This window comes from Diorhabda sublineata, chromosome 2, assembly GCF_026230105.1.
Source record: "Diorhabda sublineata isolate icDioSubl1.1 chromosome 2, icDioSubl1.1, whole genome shotgun sequence".
Classification (NCBI taxonomy): Eukaryota; Metazoa; Arthropoda; class Insecta; order Coleoptera; family Chrysomelidae; genus Diorhabda; species Diorhabda sublineata.
This window is the reverse complement of record NC_079475.1, coordinates 7,972,220-7,990,723: the sequence shown is the minus strand read 5'-3', so window position 1 is coordinate 7,990,723 and position 18,504 is coordinate 7,972,220. Positions and strand designations below refer to the sequence as shown.

Here is an 18,504-nt window from a genome sequence, read left to right as displayed (position 1 = left end):
ATCGAACTGAGATATTAATTTTTAATTTGATGTGCATTGTAGACATCAATACGATTACAAATAAATTTACATCGAAGTAATAAGGCTACCGATGAATCTTTTATTCGAAACAAAGAAATATACATTAAAACTAACCTTAGTGAAATGAGTAAAGCAATATTTCATTAAAAACTATGGCTAGCAAAACGCTAGTATTAAAATAGTTTTCCCCAAATAATTATGTATACCTACATCAAAAATAAATTTTTAATTTAAAAATCATCTATGCTCTGTGGTTTATCGTGTAGTTCTCAATCTAAGTACTTAATTCTGTGGATAATAGAAACAACGCCCCATAACCCCAAATCATTTACTGTCATACCTTTTAGGTTAAGTTAATGTTTTTGCCATTGTTTTTATACTAATTTAAAAATTTAGGTTACAAGAAATTGTCGAAATTATTAAATTATGGTAAGTACTTATTTTTCAAATAATAGAATTAGTGTTATATCAACAGTTAATTTTAGTCGGGAGGAAGTGTAAACATATGCAGCGTAACTCCGGAAGTTAAGCAAGCATTAAAGGAATTTAGATTCAGAAAATCTAATGACACAGCAGCCTTAGTCCGTAAGTATTTAAACTTTATCAATTATGATTTCTAAAAAATCGATTATCAACGAGTTTTTAGCGCATTTTTTACGTAAAAAAATAGCGTTTTTTATCCGTCCATCTGTCTGTAGCAGCGATATATTCTCTCAGGAAGCACGTATCGAGCTCGCATTTTTTGTATTTAATTCTTGTATAGCTGTAGATCTGCCTGCCAAAACTAAAGAAATTTTGGACATTATTAGGAAAAAAATTATTCCAATTAACCAAAATGTGATTTTTCCCAAAATTAAGAGCTTACAAAATTGCAATTTCTATTTATGAATCATATTTATCATTTCATAAACCAATTATTATGAGAATTGTCAAGAAATAATGAGGAAACAATTATTGAATAAATGAAATTATTGATACTTTTCATGGAAACTTTGCTCTATAAACTAAGTTTTTTTTTAAAATTGCTGATTGCTAATGGTAAAATATGCGCTATATTCGAGAGTGCGACGATTTCAGTTAATTGTTTTTATATAAAAATAAATTTATAACGAATTGTCCAGTAATATGTTACTTTAACTTCCCATCCATTCTCAATTTATTTTCAGTTAAAGTTGATAGGGAAAAGCAAGAAATTATTATAGATGAAAAAATTGAGGACATTTCTGTTGATCAGTTACAGGAAACTTTACCTAGCCACCAACCTCGTTATATTATCCTATCATATAGACAAGAACATAAAGACGGAAGAGTTTCTTACCCTTTGTGTTTCATTTTTTTTACACCAAGAGATAGTCACGCAGAATTGCAGATGATGTATGCGGGATCAAAACTAGCCTTACAACAAGAATCTGAACTCACTAGAGGATATGAAATTAGAGAGTTGGAAGATTTAACAGAAGAATGGTTGTTGGAAAAATTGGGAAATTAATAGGTAGGCCTATTATTCACTATTTAAAAAGTTTTTATTTGAACATTACATATATTATTTACAATTTTGTTATTTTTTATACACATATGTATACATCAAATTAAGAAATGAAAAATTGATAGTTTCAGAAATTTATGAACAAAGTGAGCTTTATTGAATAACAGTCTATTACAAATAATCTTTTGTTCTATAACAGAAATCGAAACATTAATTATAAAAGACTTTTAAATAAGTAATATTTATTAATTAATGAAATAACAATTAAAATCAATTATTCTGCTATGGCATAAAAATTCCTAATGATATTCAAAACTTTTCCTTGTGGTTTTAAATTAAGTTTAAGTTGAAAAACTCTTACTTATAAGATTAATTTCAATATTCAATATCTATTTGGTCCTATTTTTCTATAGTTGTCTTAATATTTCTAAAGATAACTTAAGGGAACTGAAAAATGTAAAATTCAGGCTCAATTTCCTTTTAAAACTCTAGGCTGTTAATTAGAAACAAAATTTGGTTTTTATTTTTGATATTGGGGACTCTTATTATATCCTCTATCTGTTAGTTACTTGAATGATCTCATCAGAATATATTATTTCAAGAATCGTGGCTGTACTGATGGACAAACAATCTGCCATAGTGAAAATTTTAGAAATTACTTTTTACATCTACTACTTAAGTCTTCAAATAATGCCATAATTTGAATGTTTTTTTTTCCTGTAGAAAGGGAAATCCTCATGTTCACCCTGTTGTTATGACTAGTTCCTACCTTCTTTCTCTTTGGTTTCTATTATAGCCCAAATCACTTCATAGGTGCACTCTTCTGATTCTAACAAGCCTTCTATCATGTCGGCAATATTACAAATTTCTGGGTATACAAGTTTCTCATTTCTTCCCATCTGGAGCAGTCTTTCACACTGCAGTAGAGACATTTAGGAATGTCTTATCTCCGCCTGGTATAAAGCTACCTGTGAATGCATCCATGGCATGTGAGTGCTTATGTTAAGAAGTAGTCTGTTGTTTCCTGTTTATTCAGACTTCAATACTAGGGATGAGTCAGCGGTCCATCGGTCATATGTTCCGTTGTCCGATTTCCCTTGCCTATTGATAAATTTGTTCTTCCATCTTCCTTCGACACTCCGTCGTACATGTCTTTTCTCTCTTTTAATCGGAGCTCCATAGGAGTCAACCCTGCGATTACCCCTATTCCTTCACCACCTGTATTAGCCATAAAAGGCAAATTTTTTGTTTGTCAGTATATTCACATTTTTAAATACATATTGTTCATAATTTAAGTGCCACAATTTATAATTCCATGTAATATTTTTTGAATATTTTTTTTGTATATTTAAGTATTGATTTGTTAACATGTACAATATGAATCAATTCATTCACAAAGCAATAAATGATCTTATTAATGAAATCTGATCTCAAACGTTCCTGTTCGAATTTAGTTTGATATCAAATTTATATTTAAACGTGTTTGCAGTGATTTGAATTGGCAAATATCAAAATATATTTTTAAATTGCCTAGACAAGGAAATCATATAGAATTTGTTCGTTTTCGGATTGAAATTAAAAATAAAACTTATTTTGCAATCATCGAGATTAAGCCGATGTTTTGGCACTCTTCTGTTGAACTGAAGGATCCTTTTTATTAATATTTCATTATATCCATCAAAAGTATTCTTCAGTCGATTTAAATTATAACGTTATTTTGTAGAAATGGGGCAATAATTTTTTTGAAACACCCTATATAATTATGATTGATTTGTTGAAACGAAATATTTTTAGAGTGATAATTTGACTATTGGGTTGACAGAAATTTAACCCATGAGAACCCTAATAATTGACAAAAACTAGTTGACAAAAATTTTTGTTATTAAATTAATATTGTCATCACTTCCCCTGTTAATTTCCGTTTATTGGTGGAAACATGACTGTGTCAAACTTTTGAGCCATGAGAACACAGGCACAGTTTCCAGGGCCTCCTTCTCCAAAGAATCTGTCTGCAATATTGCTACTTGTATTTTTGCAAAACTCCTTAAAGTTGTTTTTTCCATTTGGTATGTTAGAAGAGTTTTTTCTTTTTGCAGAAGAAAAAAATAGAGAATTTTTGTGCCACTTAAAACATTATTTTTATATTTAATCCTGTCTGGCTCTTAATCATCAATTGACGCGAGGAAATTCTGCAAATGCTTCCCATTGCTTTTAATCAGTTGACCAGATTCTCCAAACAGTATTAAATCAAACTGCCATTTTTTTATATAATTTGTAGCGTCACTTATGTGACTTTTTCCAAAAACAATGAAGTTTTAGACATCATTCTAACAAATTCTCTAAAGGCATGCAAAAAAACACAGTATCATACAGCAACAAATCTTTTAGGATTGATTTAGCTGTAGTTTTAAGACTGACTGTGTAGGTTGAGCTGTGCAGTTATGAAACAGTTGTAAGATGTTCGACAATGGATTGGTAATTTTGAACAATCGCAATCACCGAGCTTTCTAGTGAATTAACCCATCTGGTTTCACATATGGGTTTAAAAGAAAGCAATTGCAAGTTAAGGGCTTCAGCAACTCTATGTAGCTCCCTTGTCAGTTTTGGACTAATTCTGTAAAATGTGTTAATGGACCTTAACAGAGACATTATTTTTGTAGCTGATACGCTATTCTTCACAGCATCTTTTAAACATAATTCAAGTATATGATTGTAGCAATGGATGTACATCGGTGATTGGATTATTCTTACCAGTCCATTGTGCTTGCCGACATTTACTTTTGCTCCATCAACTGTCACGCATATAAGGCGATCTCGCCAATCAGCACTTTTTCATCTACCAAGACAATCCCTCGGCGTTTGCATTGTCTATGTCACACAGACCTACAAATGACATTTTGTTTCTGCTGTCTCCCTCTACAATGTATCTTAACGTTACAGCCTCATACTCCAAGACTTTTTTTGTCGTGTTTATTTCTTCTATAACTATATTTTTGAAAAATAATGATACATATCTCATCAAAGTTGCAAAAGAATATTGGTTTTGATATGTGTCTCCTAACAAAATACCATTCAACTTTTGTAATTGACATTCAGGTGCAAAATCAGATGCTGGCCTGTCTTTTTTGGCAAAGTAAAAAACAGTCCTCATAAGACATGACATTTTTTTATAAACTTTTTCATCAATGCTGACTAACTGTTTATAAATGGAAATTTTTTGAATCTTTCACGAAATTTGAAAAATATTTTGCGCCAAGCTGTGCCATTTGGTGCAAGCCATGCACCACATGCCCCAAGGATCATCAATGATGAGATTTTTAACTTTCTCTTTTGTGACTTTTTCATCATTCTTAACAAATTTCCATTCTTCTCTAAGGTGACGACTGTTTTCTTTCTGAGAATAAATAACTCTCTTGCAGCCTGACGGAATAAATTACACAAAACAGAAGAGGAAAAAAATCAACTTACCGTTCACAGGTGGTTTCATCATTTGAAATCTGAATATGTGGACTATCAGTAACTTTGTCTTTTGCAACAAAAAACGATGTTATTTTCCGTGGCTGACAATTTTCGTCAGTTAATTTCCTTTTTTTACTGGCCATTTATTATTTAACACATATGAACTAACTACATCCAAAGTAGGAGATTCTGTAGTGGATTTATCTTAATGGTAAATAAACGAAACGAACAAATTATAAAACAAGCGGCTTCTCCAGTCTAAAAAAAGATTTATTTCCCGCCTTCTACAGAGAACAGATTATTTAGAACTCAGACTGAGGATCAGCATTGCTGAGACCCCTCAAGTACTTAAGAAGGAAGGTTCTTTGACTTTGACTATTGGCCATAGATTAGAAACATACAGAGACTATTGAAAAGGATGTGGGAAGGGATTTTGAAATCGCATATTGCACACTGATAATACTCTGTATTGTATCTCTTTTACTGTAGGTTGTAATACCATCGGTATTCCGGAGAAAGGAAATAAAGAATTGTTTTTTCGGAAATATACACGTGGATTATGAATATTATTGTTGTATATTTTTCAGTTCGCCACGTATTTAAAGTACTAGGTCTTCCGGCAGATTTAGAAGAAGTTCCATACCTGGTTAATTGTACTTGCACCAAGTTGCCACTAGGAATTTGTAATGGAAACGTCGATTAACCAAGTGAACATGTACCACCATCATTTTTTTGAACGAATACTTTCTATCGATTGATATTCTAGTCCATCAAATCAGTGCCCCCCATACCTTTATTATATTCGCCGATTGCATAGGGTTTATCGATATGTATGATTTTTTTTCATTTTTTGAGTATTGTTTTATTATCGAGGTGGGATGGGTATTAAAACAGGTGCTCGCTATGGTAACTACGTTGTTGTCTAGCCATCTATTTAAGAAAACCCCCCGTTCGTTCGCTCTAGAGTAGATTCGTACACTCCTCTTTTATATTGTTGACTAATGATTTATTTGTTGGGTAACGGACAGTTCTTTGGAATCCTATTATCGCGGATAATACCAGTTCTTATAAAACCATTATTTCTAAGGTAGATTAACAGATTAAATTTTGTAAAAAGGTTATCAAAGAAAAAGTTGTATGGCAAGTGTTTCTGGGGCTGTACAGTTTCCAAAAAACTGTTCGTCCAATAAGATACCCAGATGTACCACATTTTAAAATCCATAAGGTTTTCAACGGATGCATTGCTTACTTGGATGTCGATCAAAATATTTGATCGTCGATTCATCATAGTTTAGGTTTTGCTCGGGGACAAATTTTTTAAGAAACCTTTGATTAAGCATATTCAAAGGTGGCCGAGATTTAAAAAGCTTAACTCACGGCATTTGTGATCATATTATTGTGAGTATCACCTTGGGTGTTCCGATAACTACGTTTTCCGTGGGTTATACCCACTAAGAACAAGAATTCCAATAAATCATTTCAGTTCATCAACTGTGATTTTTGGATCTATTTAGTTTCTAAAAAGTGCAACTCCACAGGAGACATTATAATATTGGTTTTAGTCTGATTTGGGAAAGGATTTAGACGTAGGTTGAAGATCGCTAACAGTCCAACATTAATTTTTTTCTATACTAGTTGAAGCTGAAAATACCTTTTTAATTTCCTCATCCGATGGTCTATCTTCGGTGATGTTTTTAAAGACTTTTAGTCATCGAACAAAAATTCTTAATATTAAAAGTTTAAATGAAATTACGACGCGTGTATCAGGAGAAATTGAATACTAATAATTGACAGCATCAGTTTCCGGTGTTGCCAGTTGTATTCCTGTTAAATCGGGCAATTGTGTCACAATTTTTTTTCATTTTTCATAATCGCCAACCTTTTATGCTATTTGAAGTATTGACGTTGGTAGTCATCGAACAAATTCATAATATGGAAAGTGTATGTGAAATTATGACTCGTGTATCAAGGAGAAATTGAATTCTAATCATTGACAGCATTTCAGTTTATCAACTGTGATGTTTGGATCAGTTTAGTTTTTAAAAAGTGCTGCTTTTAAAGATTGAATCGCTTCTGTAATATATAGTTTTCCTTTAGTATTGATATCGTTGGTTGTATCTTCTTCAGTAAGACCAATTTTATGCTCATCTGCTAAAATCAATTCCCGCCAGCTGCTAATTGGCAACCAGGAAGCCTATGTATGTTAGAACCATTGTAATTTTCATCCCCCAGTTAGAAAACTGGCTTCGGGGGTTTCGATATATATTGAGTCCACTGGTAGTTGATCAGAATATGCAATTTGAAGTGATTTCTCTAAAGAAAAGCCGCGTTTAAAAAAAAAATGTGAAAAATTTGCATATCGAATGCATATCACATCGAAACTTTGTTGTTTGTAGAGTTGTCATATTAAACTAAACAAGTGCAGGTGTTACGCAAATCGGTATTATCAATAAATTTTCTTATAGAAACATGTTTTTAAATACCGCAACACAAAAGTATGAATATTTGTTTCTGGTGAAATGAGAATTTGTACTTATTCGAACCGTATGTCTATTTTTATCGACACCACCACGAGAAGTTCCGTTAACCTGTTGATAAACAGCTATTTGACCACTATCTGCAAGTTGCCATGAATAGAGAAGACGTTATACACAGTCAAGTACATATATATGTTGCCATCTATCCAATACTTTCTTAAGTTTTTTTGAAATTTGCGCATTTGGCAGCACTAGATCTTGATGGGTTGAAAATATTTGTCAACGAATAGTTTTTTTCTTGTTAATGGAAACAAAATATTTTATTTATATCATAAAATAACAAATAAATGCTAATATATTCTAGAATTAGTAAAAAATTGTTCCAGTATTTGTCAATTGAATGAAATTAAAAAATATAGATTGTTCAATGTGAATATTACTTTTTGCTAGTTACGTGACTGATGATAATGTCAATTTTCTAACACAAACATCATTTTTTTATTTTAACAAATTCTCTTTTAAACTTTCATTTCAGTAAATTCTGATCAATGTTATTATCCTAGAATTTCAGGATTGCAAATAATAACAAATTTTGTTCAAAAAACCTGTATGCAACTAATTTGAGCTGTATTAAGAGACCTGAAGGTTTCAAAATGACGTTCATTATCTTTTCTACGATAGCTGTTCAAACAGGAAGATACAACATTAATGTTACTACCCAGCCATTTACAATAGAAGAATCAAAGTTTACCATTTCAAGTCAAAAAGATTCGAGCCTTAGATTGGACTCTATCAGATCAACCATCTTCCTAACATACCGTCCATATCAATAAATCTCTTCCAATACCACTAGAATGGAAACATCCAAAATTTCTATCCAAAAAAATTTACAAACTTTGAATTGCATTGAAAGATCTAAGTTTAGTATTAATTTAGACAAATATTTAACAATGTTTTTTGTGATAACAAAATATATGAGTTGACAAATATTTGAACGAATTTAACAAATATAATAAAAGCTTTATATGTATATTTTTTAAAAAATTTGATTAGTCTTTTGTTGGGGGAAGTTTCTAATTGTTAATGATGACCACTTCAGTATTAGTTCTTTTTACAAATTATTTTTATATTGGGATTTTTTTTATTAATCTAAATATCGATTTATGTAAGACCTAACAGAATGCTAATTAAAAAAAAGAAAGAAAACGTAGCGTACATTAGATAGGTACCTGAAAATATAAATTTAACTTGTTTGAATATATTTTATATCAATTAATATAAAACTATATTGATGTATAGAAATCTAATAATTTAACTTGCCAAAAAAACTGTTGAATACATTCCAAAGTTAACCAAATACTTTTGTATACAATGTAAGTAAGAAACATAAAAACAGAATATTATGGAATGCAGTTTTGATAATTAGCATAATAAAACAACTAATACAATTTCTATTCGTATTATTTTCCAAATACTTTTCTCCTTTTCAGCATATCCTAGTAATCACTCAACAGATGTACAAAAGTGAATTTTCACCCTTTCGAAAGCGAAAGAACTCCTGCAGATTTTTGAAATGTGACTTGTTCTACATTAATTTCTTTCTTGATATCGAAAGTGTAAGTGAAATTATGACTCGTGTATAAGGAGAAATTGAATTCTAATTATTGACAGTATGAGTTTCCGGTGTTGCCTGTTGTATTGATGTTAAATCGGGCAATTGTGTCACAATTTTTTGTTTTGTTTGTTTGTTTGTTATTTTTCATAATTGCCAACCTTTTATGCTATTTGAAGTTTTAAAGAGGAATTAAATTCTAGTCGTTGACAGCATCAGTTTCCGATGTTGCAAGTTTTATTACTGTTAAATCGGACGATTAAGTCACGATTTTTTGTTTTCACGAAGCTGGAGACGAGACGAGTAACAAAAAAGAGACTTCAGTGAATACTCGCCAAAATATTTGTTTTCAATTTTTTTATATTATTGGTAATAGAACAGTGGGAATTATTCGTGATGTTAAAAGGTTCTAAGCTGGTTGACATATACTTAATCGACTCCTGTCGAATATGAAGCGAATGACATTTCTGTTAATTCAGTGCCTAGGCAGTAAAAGGCGATTTCACTGCCGATTTCTATCGACCAATCGGCATTAATGTTTCACTTAACTGCTGATTTCGAAATAAAACATGTTTATTGTCATAAACGTATAGAAAGCTTTCTATTTTTTAACATAATCTCCGTTTAGATCAATGCATTTTTGCATGCCGAACCGCGAAGATACCTTGAAACCTCTTCTTTCAGCTCTTCGCCGGTTGTGAAATATATTTTTTCAATTCAAGGAAGAAATTGTAATCACTGGGGGCAAAGTCTGGACTGTGAGACAGTATTATATCCAAATTACTCATACACTGCACACAGTTGCAATTGAATGGCTACCAGAGGAACGTTCAATGCACACAAAAAGATAAATCAAATGGAAGCTCCATCATTTACGGCTACCAAGACAAGAATAAACGTTGTATACAACTCGCTGGGGCGGGCATAGGGAAAAAGGGGGTCAAGCTACATTCCAGTCTCGTCAAATCCCCTCTAACAGCGTTCCTAGTGTCCTTGGAATTCTTATTTTATGGACAACCCTCGTATAAACTAATTTAATTATAGGTATGAACCAAGGATCAAGAAGATACAATGAATGATTTAAGGCAGTTAAGACTGGAAGAGAAATAAAAAAATGTTTTTAAATTCTATTTCAATTAAAATCTTTTATATTACAAAATGAATATAAATTATTTATTTTATTATAATAGTGCAGTAAATTCTATAATATCTAATAGTAAGTTTAAACAAAACATACAATCACAAACGACAAAAAAAAATTGAAGTACATTTCCAGCATACCTGGTGGTTTATTGGGACCAGTTCTTCAAATTATGCATTTCTATTCCTCCAACAAGTCTTTCATCGTCAGAAAAAAAATCGGCATAATATCGAGAACCGAATTCCCAACTGTCTTTGTATTTGTTTTTTTTTTTGTTTTTACAAATTAACGAACATTTCTTGATTTACGGTCGAGCTGGCCGTCAATTCTCAGTTGGAAATTAAAACGTATATCATTCTGGAACAAATAGGTAAACATTAGGGATTTCGGTTCTAAAAAACATTTTCTATAAGAGTAAAAATGTTTCCAACACAACATTCAATCACCGTTATCAAGTGATTCGACCAAAAAAAATTTAATCAATATTCAATAAAAAAAAAAAAACCACCCCAAAGTAGATTCGATTACGTTCAAATATTTTGTACTAAGAAAATATTTTTATCAGAGTAAAAATGCACCATTTATATAGTTTTCAGAATCAAAATTTAGTACGGTCATTTTAAATTTTATTACAAAATAATCTAAAGCTTTATGACTATGCTCCACTCTACACAGAGTCGTTTTCCAAGGCTACACGAATATGGCTTCACAGAGATTGAACACCCACCTTATAGCCCTGATTTGGTTCCGCCCGACTACTTTTTGCTTGCAAAGCTAAAGACCGAGTTAAGCAGTAAAATATTAACAGCGACGTTTAAATTATAATGATATAGAAGCTTCAGTCAAATATTCAAAGAAATGTGTGAAAATAAAGGAAGAATGAATATCTGCAAAGCCACATTCGTCTATGGTAGCTATGTAGCTTCCCAGAGATTAAACACCCATCATATAACCCTGATCTGGTCCTGCCAGACTATTTATTTGTTTTCAAAGCTGAAAACCGAGTTAAGGGGTGAAATATTTAACAGCGACAATTAAATTGTAATGCCATAGAAGCTTTAGTCAGACATTCTAAGAAATGTGTGGAAATAAAAGGAAAATAAATATATGTGAAGCCACATTCCTGTACAGTAGCCTTGGAAAGCGAATCTGTGTAGACTGGGGCATTTTCAGGAAGCATTTGTATTCGAAAATAATCTTTGTAGGCATCGGAACTTGTTACAAAATACGTGTGGGCTTGAATAATAGATAAAATAAATTATCAATAAAGACCCAACGATAATTGATCGGCTTGAGAGAAGAAACAGGACGAAATAAAAGTAAAACTCTGGATAAGGATATGGAATTTTTTACTAGGGACATAAAAGCATGGAATGAATAGTTCAAAAATAACATGGAGTTTCAAATTGACGAAAAGACACAAAAACTACTAAACCATTGGTTGAAGGTGGCAAATATTCAGTGATTCATTTAGAATAAGTTGGTGATGGTCTTAGTCCAATATCTGCATGAAGAAATTGAACTAACAAAACTATTATTAGTGATTTCTTTCATCAAGTTGATTCATGAATGTTAGTTTGTCATTAACATCTCTAATTATTGTTCCAGTTATAGTATGAATGTCTCTATCATTTATTCAAAACAATACAATAGAGTCTTTTATACCACCCCATATTTGGTACAATTTGCATTTACAGAAAAATATTATTTGTCACTTGAAAAAGTTTTTACTCTTATATTCCTAAATACAAAATACAAAGACAAATTCTTGTGGAATCTTAAATTGTTATAAAACCCTAACAACATTACATGAGAGACCAGTAAAATAAGTTAGAAAGACATACTGGCGAATAGTTGCACATTTAGTTCTGATTGTCATAAGAAATAAATTTTTGAGCCTGTTTGATTTTCTCATTCTACTACCAAAACATAACAACTGGGTAATAGTGTGGATTTACCAAACATATTAATTATATACGATGAGTCTGTAATTTGAAATAAATTTGATTTGTTTGATTAACCACATACATTAACAGAACAGTAGTTAATTCTGTATAAAAATATATGTCAGATATTATATTAGTTTAGTGCAACAAACTTCAGTGAAGTCTTAAAATTTAATAGAAAAAACCTTGTAACTACTAATCTTATCATTAGCACATAAACAGCAGTCTTGATAACAAAACCTGTGTAAATACTAGATAAAAAAATATAATTTGTAAAAATAAATAGTTTGAAGTACAGAGAGGCTCAAAGTTGTAAAAGTAACAAATAGAGGAAAGGTTGAATCGAAATAATAAGTTCTATATTATAAACCACATTAAAATGAGTTGGAATCAATAACACCATCTACCTCATTTGATATTATACAAGGAAACCTGATAATGCCAAATTTTGTTTGGCATATATAAAAAAATGTTTGTTCCGAAGGTTTAAAAATTTTAAAGCAGCTATCATTATCTGAGATTCGTCATAATTGTATTTTGTAAAATTACTCATAATACAAATGATGTCCTGTTAAATCATTTTTGAATCAGTCTTACAAGATTTATAAAGTACTGACTAGAAAAAAAAATGGATGCTATCAAAAACATCTAAGGTGCCTAGAAACAAAAACCACCAAGTCCATATTTTTCAAAGTTAAGTTTGATATTGTTTCTTATAGAATTTTCCATTCTAAATTCAGTACAATTGTTATTTTGTAACATATCCTGCCACATCCTAGTGTATTTCGAAATCAGACTTGAGGTTTAGTTGCAATATCCGCCAAATCTAAAGGCAGTTATGCCATTTTCAGTTTAAAAATCTGCCAAATCCAAATTGGCCAATAGCAGCGCCTAGTTTTATCACGAGACTACCCTCAGTCCTCTACGAGTTGTTTACCCTTTATTTTCCACAGGGTTTTCAAATTGATTGAGAAAGATTTGAAACAGAAGGACACTATTTTTAGCCAGAAAAGGTTCTGTTGAAACATGGAACCATTCACCAAGTTGTAGTCACTGACCCAGTTTGTATTTAACCAATTTGCAGTTCAAAACAGTTTTGGTTTGCACTTTAATAATGTTGGTAATAGACATTAATTCATTAATTTTAGGTTTTGTTGATAATATAAAATTTACAAAGAGCACAATAGAATCAATCAAAAAGGTTTGTATGTAGAAAATTGTGATGTAAAGTATACCACTTCAACCAGCACTTGAGAATGTAATTAAATGTCACTCAAATTGGCTTTACTTTCTTGAAACCTTGTATTTTAAAGAAAATTTTGGAATAAAAAAAGTTTAGTTTTCGATTTTTTTGAATATGTAGTAGTCAGTGTGAATTATACCAAATCATTTTAATGAGCTGTTAAATTGGCAGCTTTTATTTAACCTTGTTTCCCGATATAGCAATGGTATCAATTGCATATGGGGACGGACTATCTATCTAATCAATTGAGAATATTTTCAATATTTAAAATGAACATTATTCATAACAGTTTACTCAATGAACTAGAACAACAGTGAAGACTAGAAAATTCAATCAATATGATTTAGTAGGGATAAGACATCTTTAGTCAAAATATTAAGATTTTTTTGAGAAAATTATTCTTCATTTAAAAAAGAGTAACAAAGCTTTTATTGATTACTTGTTTTCAAGTTTCGTTATGCTAGATTCCAAAAAATTATCACATACAGTTAATAAAACTATTAATTAAATATTAGATAAGTATAGTTAATTTTATCAGCCTAAGACAGTAGAAACAAAACAAATCATTCTTATGTATATTATAAATAATAATGTCCCATAATTAAAAAAACCAAACAATACAAAATGTTCTCATGTGTGTTCAATATGGAAACTTTCTAGAGCTATAACATACCCGTAGAGGTAGTAGAAAAAGCTTAATAAGTAGAAAGCCAATTTGATCCATCCTTCTCTTTGACACCTTGTAAGTACATCTGCATTCATGATACTTGTGGGATCATATATACCATAACCTGACATCACTGGTCTTGTGCGATATCTGTTGATGTGGTAGGCTATTAAAGGAATGTTCAGGAATAAGGAGAACCATTCTCCAGAAGCAGCAAAAAGAATATTGAAAATTAAATGAAGTAAATATTCCGGTAATACTAGCTGTAAATGAAAATATACTTAAAACTCATAATTAAAACACTGTAAAATAGAAACTACCAATGAGCCGTTACAAAGCTCTAATTGAAATTGCATTATTTAATAATTAAATTATAGTAAATATCATAACCTCACAATATTAACTCTGATTTTATTTAAATCATGAGCAATCTTCCCTCAATAAAAACTTGTTTTAAAGCACATTTTAATATAATTCATACTAATCAAGTTAAATAAATGAGACTTACCGGGTTTAGACTATTACATTGATCAATTGGATTTTTATAATCAGTTTTTAGTTCATCAAAAGCTATTACGTGGAAGAGAGAAAAGAATATTAAAAATGCATCTACAACAAGAGCAATTATATATGCAAATGCAGGAAAATTAAATGCCATTTTTTAATTCTCTAAACTCCAAATAAATTAATGAATGACTATTTTTTTTAATTCAATAACCCCGTAGGTTATGGTTTACCATTGACATTACGATGACAAGTGAAAATTAATATTCGAAGCGGTGTGAAGTAGTTGCAAGATTTGCTTAGATCATAGATATATATATGTCAAAAAACAATACTACAAAGGGACTACTTGATTTAAGTGTACACTAAAGGTAGTCTCCATATCGAATATTACCACCTATAAAATTTATTTTAGAGTTAATAATTAAACGTTTAGTCTTATTTTAATTATAGACAAGATTTATTTAGAGTAAATTCTAAAAGTAATGAACTACATTAGGTTATAATTTATATTTTATATCGAATAAATGTTCTTAAATAAAATTTATCTGTACTAACTTTTTCAATCACAGAAGATTTTGAATTGTAAAACAAGTATTATCTATATGTAAATCTAAACCATCGTATTGGCACTTTTGTTATGGTCTTAATAAATTTTAAAATGTTCCTTTACCGTAAATATTTTATCAAAAATTACGGACATATGGATTAAGATTCATATACAAACGCTATCTTCACGTTAATGAGTCATCGACACATCAATCACTCATTCTGACAATTGCAGTGTCAGTTCAATGTATTGTAAATAAATACATTTTAGTTTATTTAAGTAGCTACAACAAATGTTGACAATAAAATGACATTAGCAGAGTTTTTTGGTTGCACATGCCTAGCCTTCGGGCCACCATTTACAATGTTTGTGTTTACAATTGCACATGATCCTATACGAATTATTATCCTGGTTGCTGCAGCATTTTTCTGGTTAGTCTCGCTACTTTTATCATCGATTGTTTGGGTTGCATTAATTCCTATTAAAACGTATCTCCAGTTTGCGATATTCTATACAGTATTATTTCAAGAAATCTTCAGATTCGCTATTTATAAAATACTTCGAAGAGCAGAGTATGGTTTAAAGAAAATTACAGAAAACAGTACCACTTTAACTGAAAATAAACACATATTGGCTTACGTGAGTGGCTTAGGATTTGGAATTATGAGTGGAGCTTTTTCTCTAATAAATATATTAGCTGATGCAGTCGGACCAGGAACTATGGGATTGAAGGCAGGAAAGGAAACCTTTTTCTTAACGAGTTCAGCAATTGGTTTATGTTTTATTCTATTAAATACTTTTTGGAGTGTCATATTTTTTAATGCGTGCGATAATAGAAACTATATAAATTTGGGTTATGTTATTCTGTCACATTTATTAGCTTCATATTTAACATTATTGAATAGTCAATACAATTATTGGGAATGTATTACTACTTTGTACATATTAATGATTTTCACTGGTTGTTTTGCTCTAAAAATTGCGGGGGGAACAATCCGTTCATTAACAAATGGGTTGAAATTCAAAGCAACAATTTAAATTATTAATTTACTATATAGAATTACTGTCCAATGGACAAATTTTAACATCAATAGTCAGATATTTATTGTACTGTATCAAATTTCTAGAATATTGTAATAACAGATTTATAATGCATACATTAAACAAGACTTTTTAGATTTGGAAGTGCTTATTGCTACTAAAATGTTTTTTTAAACTATATTTTGGTACTTTTCCATTTATATAATATTTATTGTTATTTAAAATCTTGTAATAATGTAAAAAACGAAAATATATATTTCTCTTAGCCAAAATAATGTTTGCTTAATCTTATTTTAATATACTTCCTAAGAAAGGAGGCAGTATCTCTACAAATGTTACTTGTGAGATAATGCAGATTTTAGTAAACACCATAAAAATATTTATCATTTCTGGATCTTTTTGTCTGTGTTGTATTTCTTATGCTTATCATTGAATTAGTTCACATTATTATAAAATATTTCATTAAATTTTGATTAAAATGGCGGTTACTGCTTTTAAACAAGGTATACGAGGTCTGGCTATTAAATAACGAGACTGGTTACGAAAAAGGGTTTTATTATAAAAATTATTGTGCATTTGAATTCTACCCTTCATTATACTTCCTCCCCTTTACCACACACCTTTTTTTTGTCCCTTTTGGTCACTGTTTCCAGAGTTAACAGTCACAGGGCGACTTGGGTGCTAATAATCTTCAGTGCTCTCTCGGTTCTCATTAAACTGCTTACACCACTCAAAAAAATGCGGATTGTCCCCATAGGCTTCTTGCAACAATTTATAGCACTCAGTTCGAGTTTTTTTAAATTTAACGATATTGAGATTGATACGTTGCACATAGTTTTCGACACTACTGCACAAATGCTATAATAGTGACGGAAACGTGTTTTGGGACGTGCATAGACAAGATATCTAGATACCCAACGCACGTTTTTTACTCCACCCGTCTAGGGCGCCCACCGAAATAATGAAAGCAAAATAGGGTTAAATCGATGAATCATAAATTTATTCTATTATTATTATTATATTATTATCCATATGTTGTTTAAAATATAAAAATCAAATCTATAGTTTTGTTTTTACTACATACTCACATAACTAACATGATTCGATAAAATAATTGGACTCATATTTTGTAATATCACCTGCGTTAATTAACTTTTTATATAAAATTTGTCGAGTGATCCTGGTATACCATAGATTCTGTATGTAAGGAAATGGAAATTTGCTGTGTTTACATTATTTTAATGAAGTTTATGAGTAGCATAGTCTTGTTAAAGTTCAAAATTTCTAGCATCGTGGTAAACAAACATTCCTCAATTAAATTTGTGGTCCCTGGATCTATTCGAGCAAGTTGTAACCTCATTTTTCGTTTCCTCTTTGCTGTAGGTATGAGAATAAATAGTTTTTCAGGTGTTTTCAAAGAAGTTTTAATACACCGAGACACTACGTTTCACTTATAAGTTAAAAAAGATATTTCATAACACAAAACACTAAATAATGTCGTAAATGTTTACAAGCTTACTATATATTGACGACAGTACACCGCCATGTTGGTAAAGAGCGTTATAGCGGCAAGTTTAAACCAAAAATGTAAAATCTTCACTTTAAATGTGATAATTATATGAAAATTTATTATTATAATTTTGAATGTCAAATTAGACAAATTTTTCAAGTTTTGTTAAATATCTATTCGACTTCAATCGCCTTCCTCGTTCTTATCAACAGCTTGTTTGTAAGTTTTGATGTATAGTCTACAATTATTTTTTATATTAATTATTTTCCTTGTTTATAGTGCGCGGCAGATTGTGTGTAAAATCAAATTTCAAGGATATCGATATTTATAAAGTACCGGGTGTCGCAATAAGAATGGCTCTCGGCCATATCTCGGGAACCGTTTATAGTACAGCTTCGGGAAAAAAATTTGTTACAAAAGTGACCTCGAGAAAAACCTGGAAATTATTTACATAGTTGTAGGTCCACCGCCAGAGGGCGTAATTAAATACCAAAAATTATAAAATGAATTATTCACAAATTTTGCCTAATTAAGATGCATTTAAACTATGATTATCGTATTCTTCAAGAAATTCAGCGTATATTAGATTTTACAAGTTTCAGTCTATCTCTTCAAATAAGAGGTGGGGGGAAGCGGGAACTTTATTATGAAAAAACGCATGCATGTCTTTTTGAAGAGAGTTCCTTTCTACCAATGTAAGAGTTATAATTTCAAAACAACCTAAGAGTAACGTATACGCTAGAGGGCGCTATTTATTTATTTTTGTAAATCTAGCTGTCCTCGAAAAATGTTGAATAGAAACATGCAGTTTTAATTAAGGAATATAAAAGTAGACCAAATTAGCCAC

At 30.6% G+C, this 18,504-nt stretch overlaps 3 protein-coding genes across 3 annotated transcripts; 2 read left to right on the top strand and 1 right to left on the bottom strand.

Moving 5' to 3' along the window:
* Positions 1-333: 333 nt before the first annotated feature.
* On the top strand, positions 334-1,564 carry LOC130453384 (glia maturation factor beta). The gene is made up of 3 exons (XM_056793092.1): positions 334-450; positions 507-606; positions 1,188-1,564. Exons 1-3 carry the CDS (start codon positions 448-450, stop codon positions 1,508-1,510), a joined length of 426 nt encoding a protein of 141 aa, XP_056649070.1. The 5' UTR covers positions 334-447; the 3' UTR covers positions 1,511-1,564.
* An 8,608-nt stretch (positions 1,565-10,172) lies between these two features.
* On the bottom strand, positions 10,173-14,818 carry LOC130452831 (protein cornichon). The gene is made up of 3 exons (XM_056792305.1): positions 14,561-14,818; positions 14,059-14,315; positions 10,173-10,553 (listed from the first exon to the last, which is right to left on the bottom strand). Exons 1-3 carry the CDS (start codon positions 14,708-14,710, stop codon positions 10,526-10,528), a joined length of 435 nt encoding a protein of 144 aa, XP_056648283.1. The 5' UTR covers positions 14,711-14,818; the 3' UTR covers positions 10,173-10,525.
* A 519-nt stretch (positions 14,819-15,337) lies between these two features.
* On the top strand, positions 15,338-17,685 carry LOC130452821 (gamma-secretase subunit Aph-1). The gene has a single exon (XM_056792284.1). It carries the CDS (start codon positions 15,413-15,415, stop codon positions 16,142-16,144), a length of 732 nt encoding a protein of 243 aa, XP_056648262.1. The 5' UTR covers positions 15,338-15,412; the 3' UTR covers positions 16,145-17,685.
* Positions 17,686-18,504: the final 819 nt, after the last annotated feature.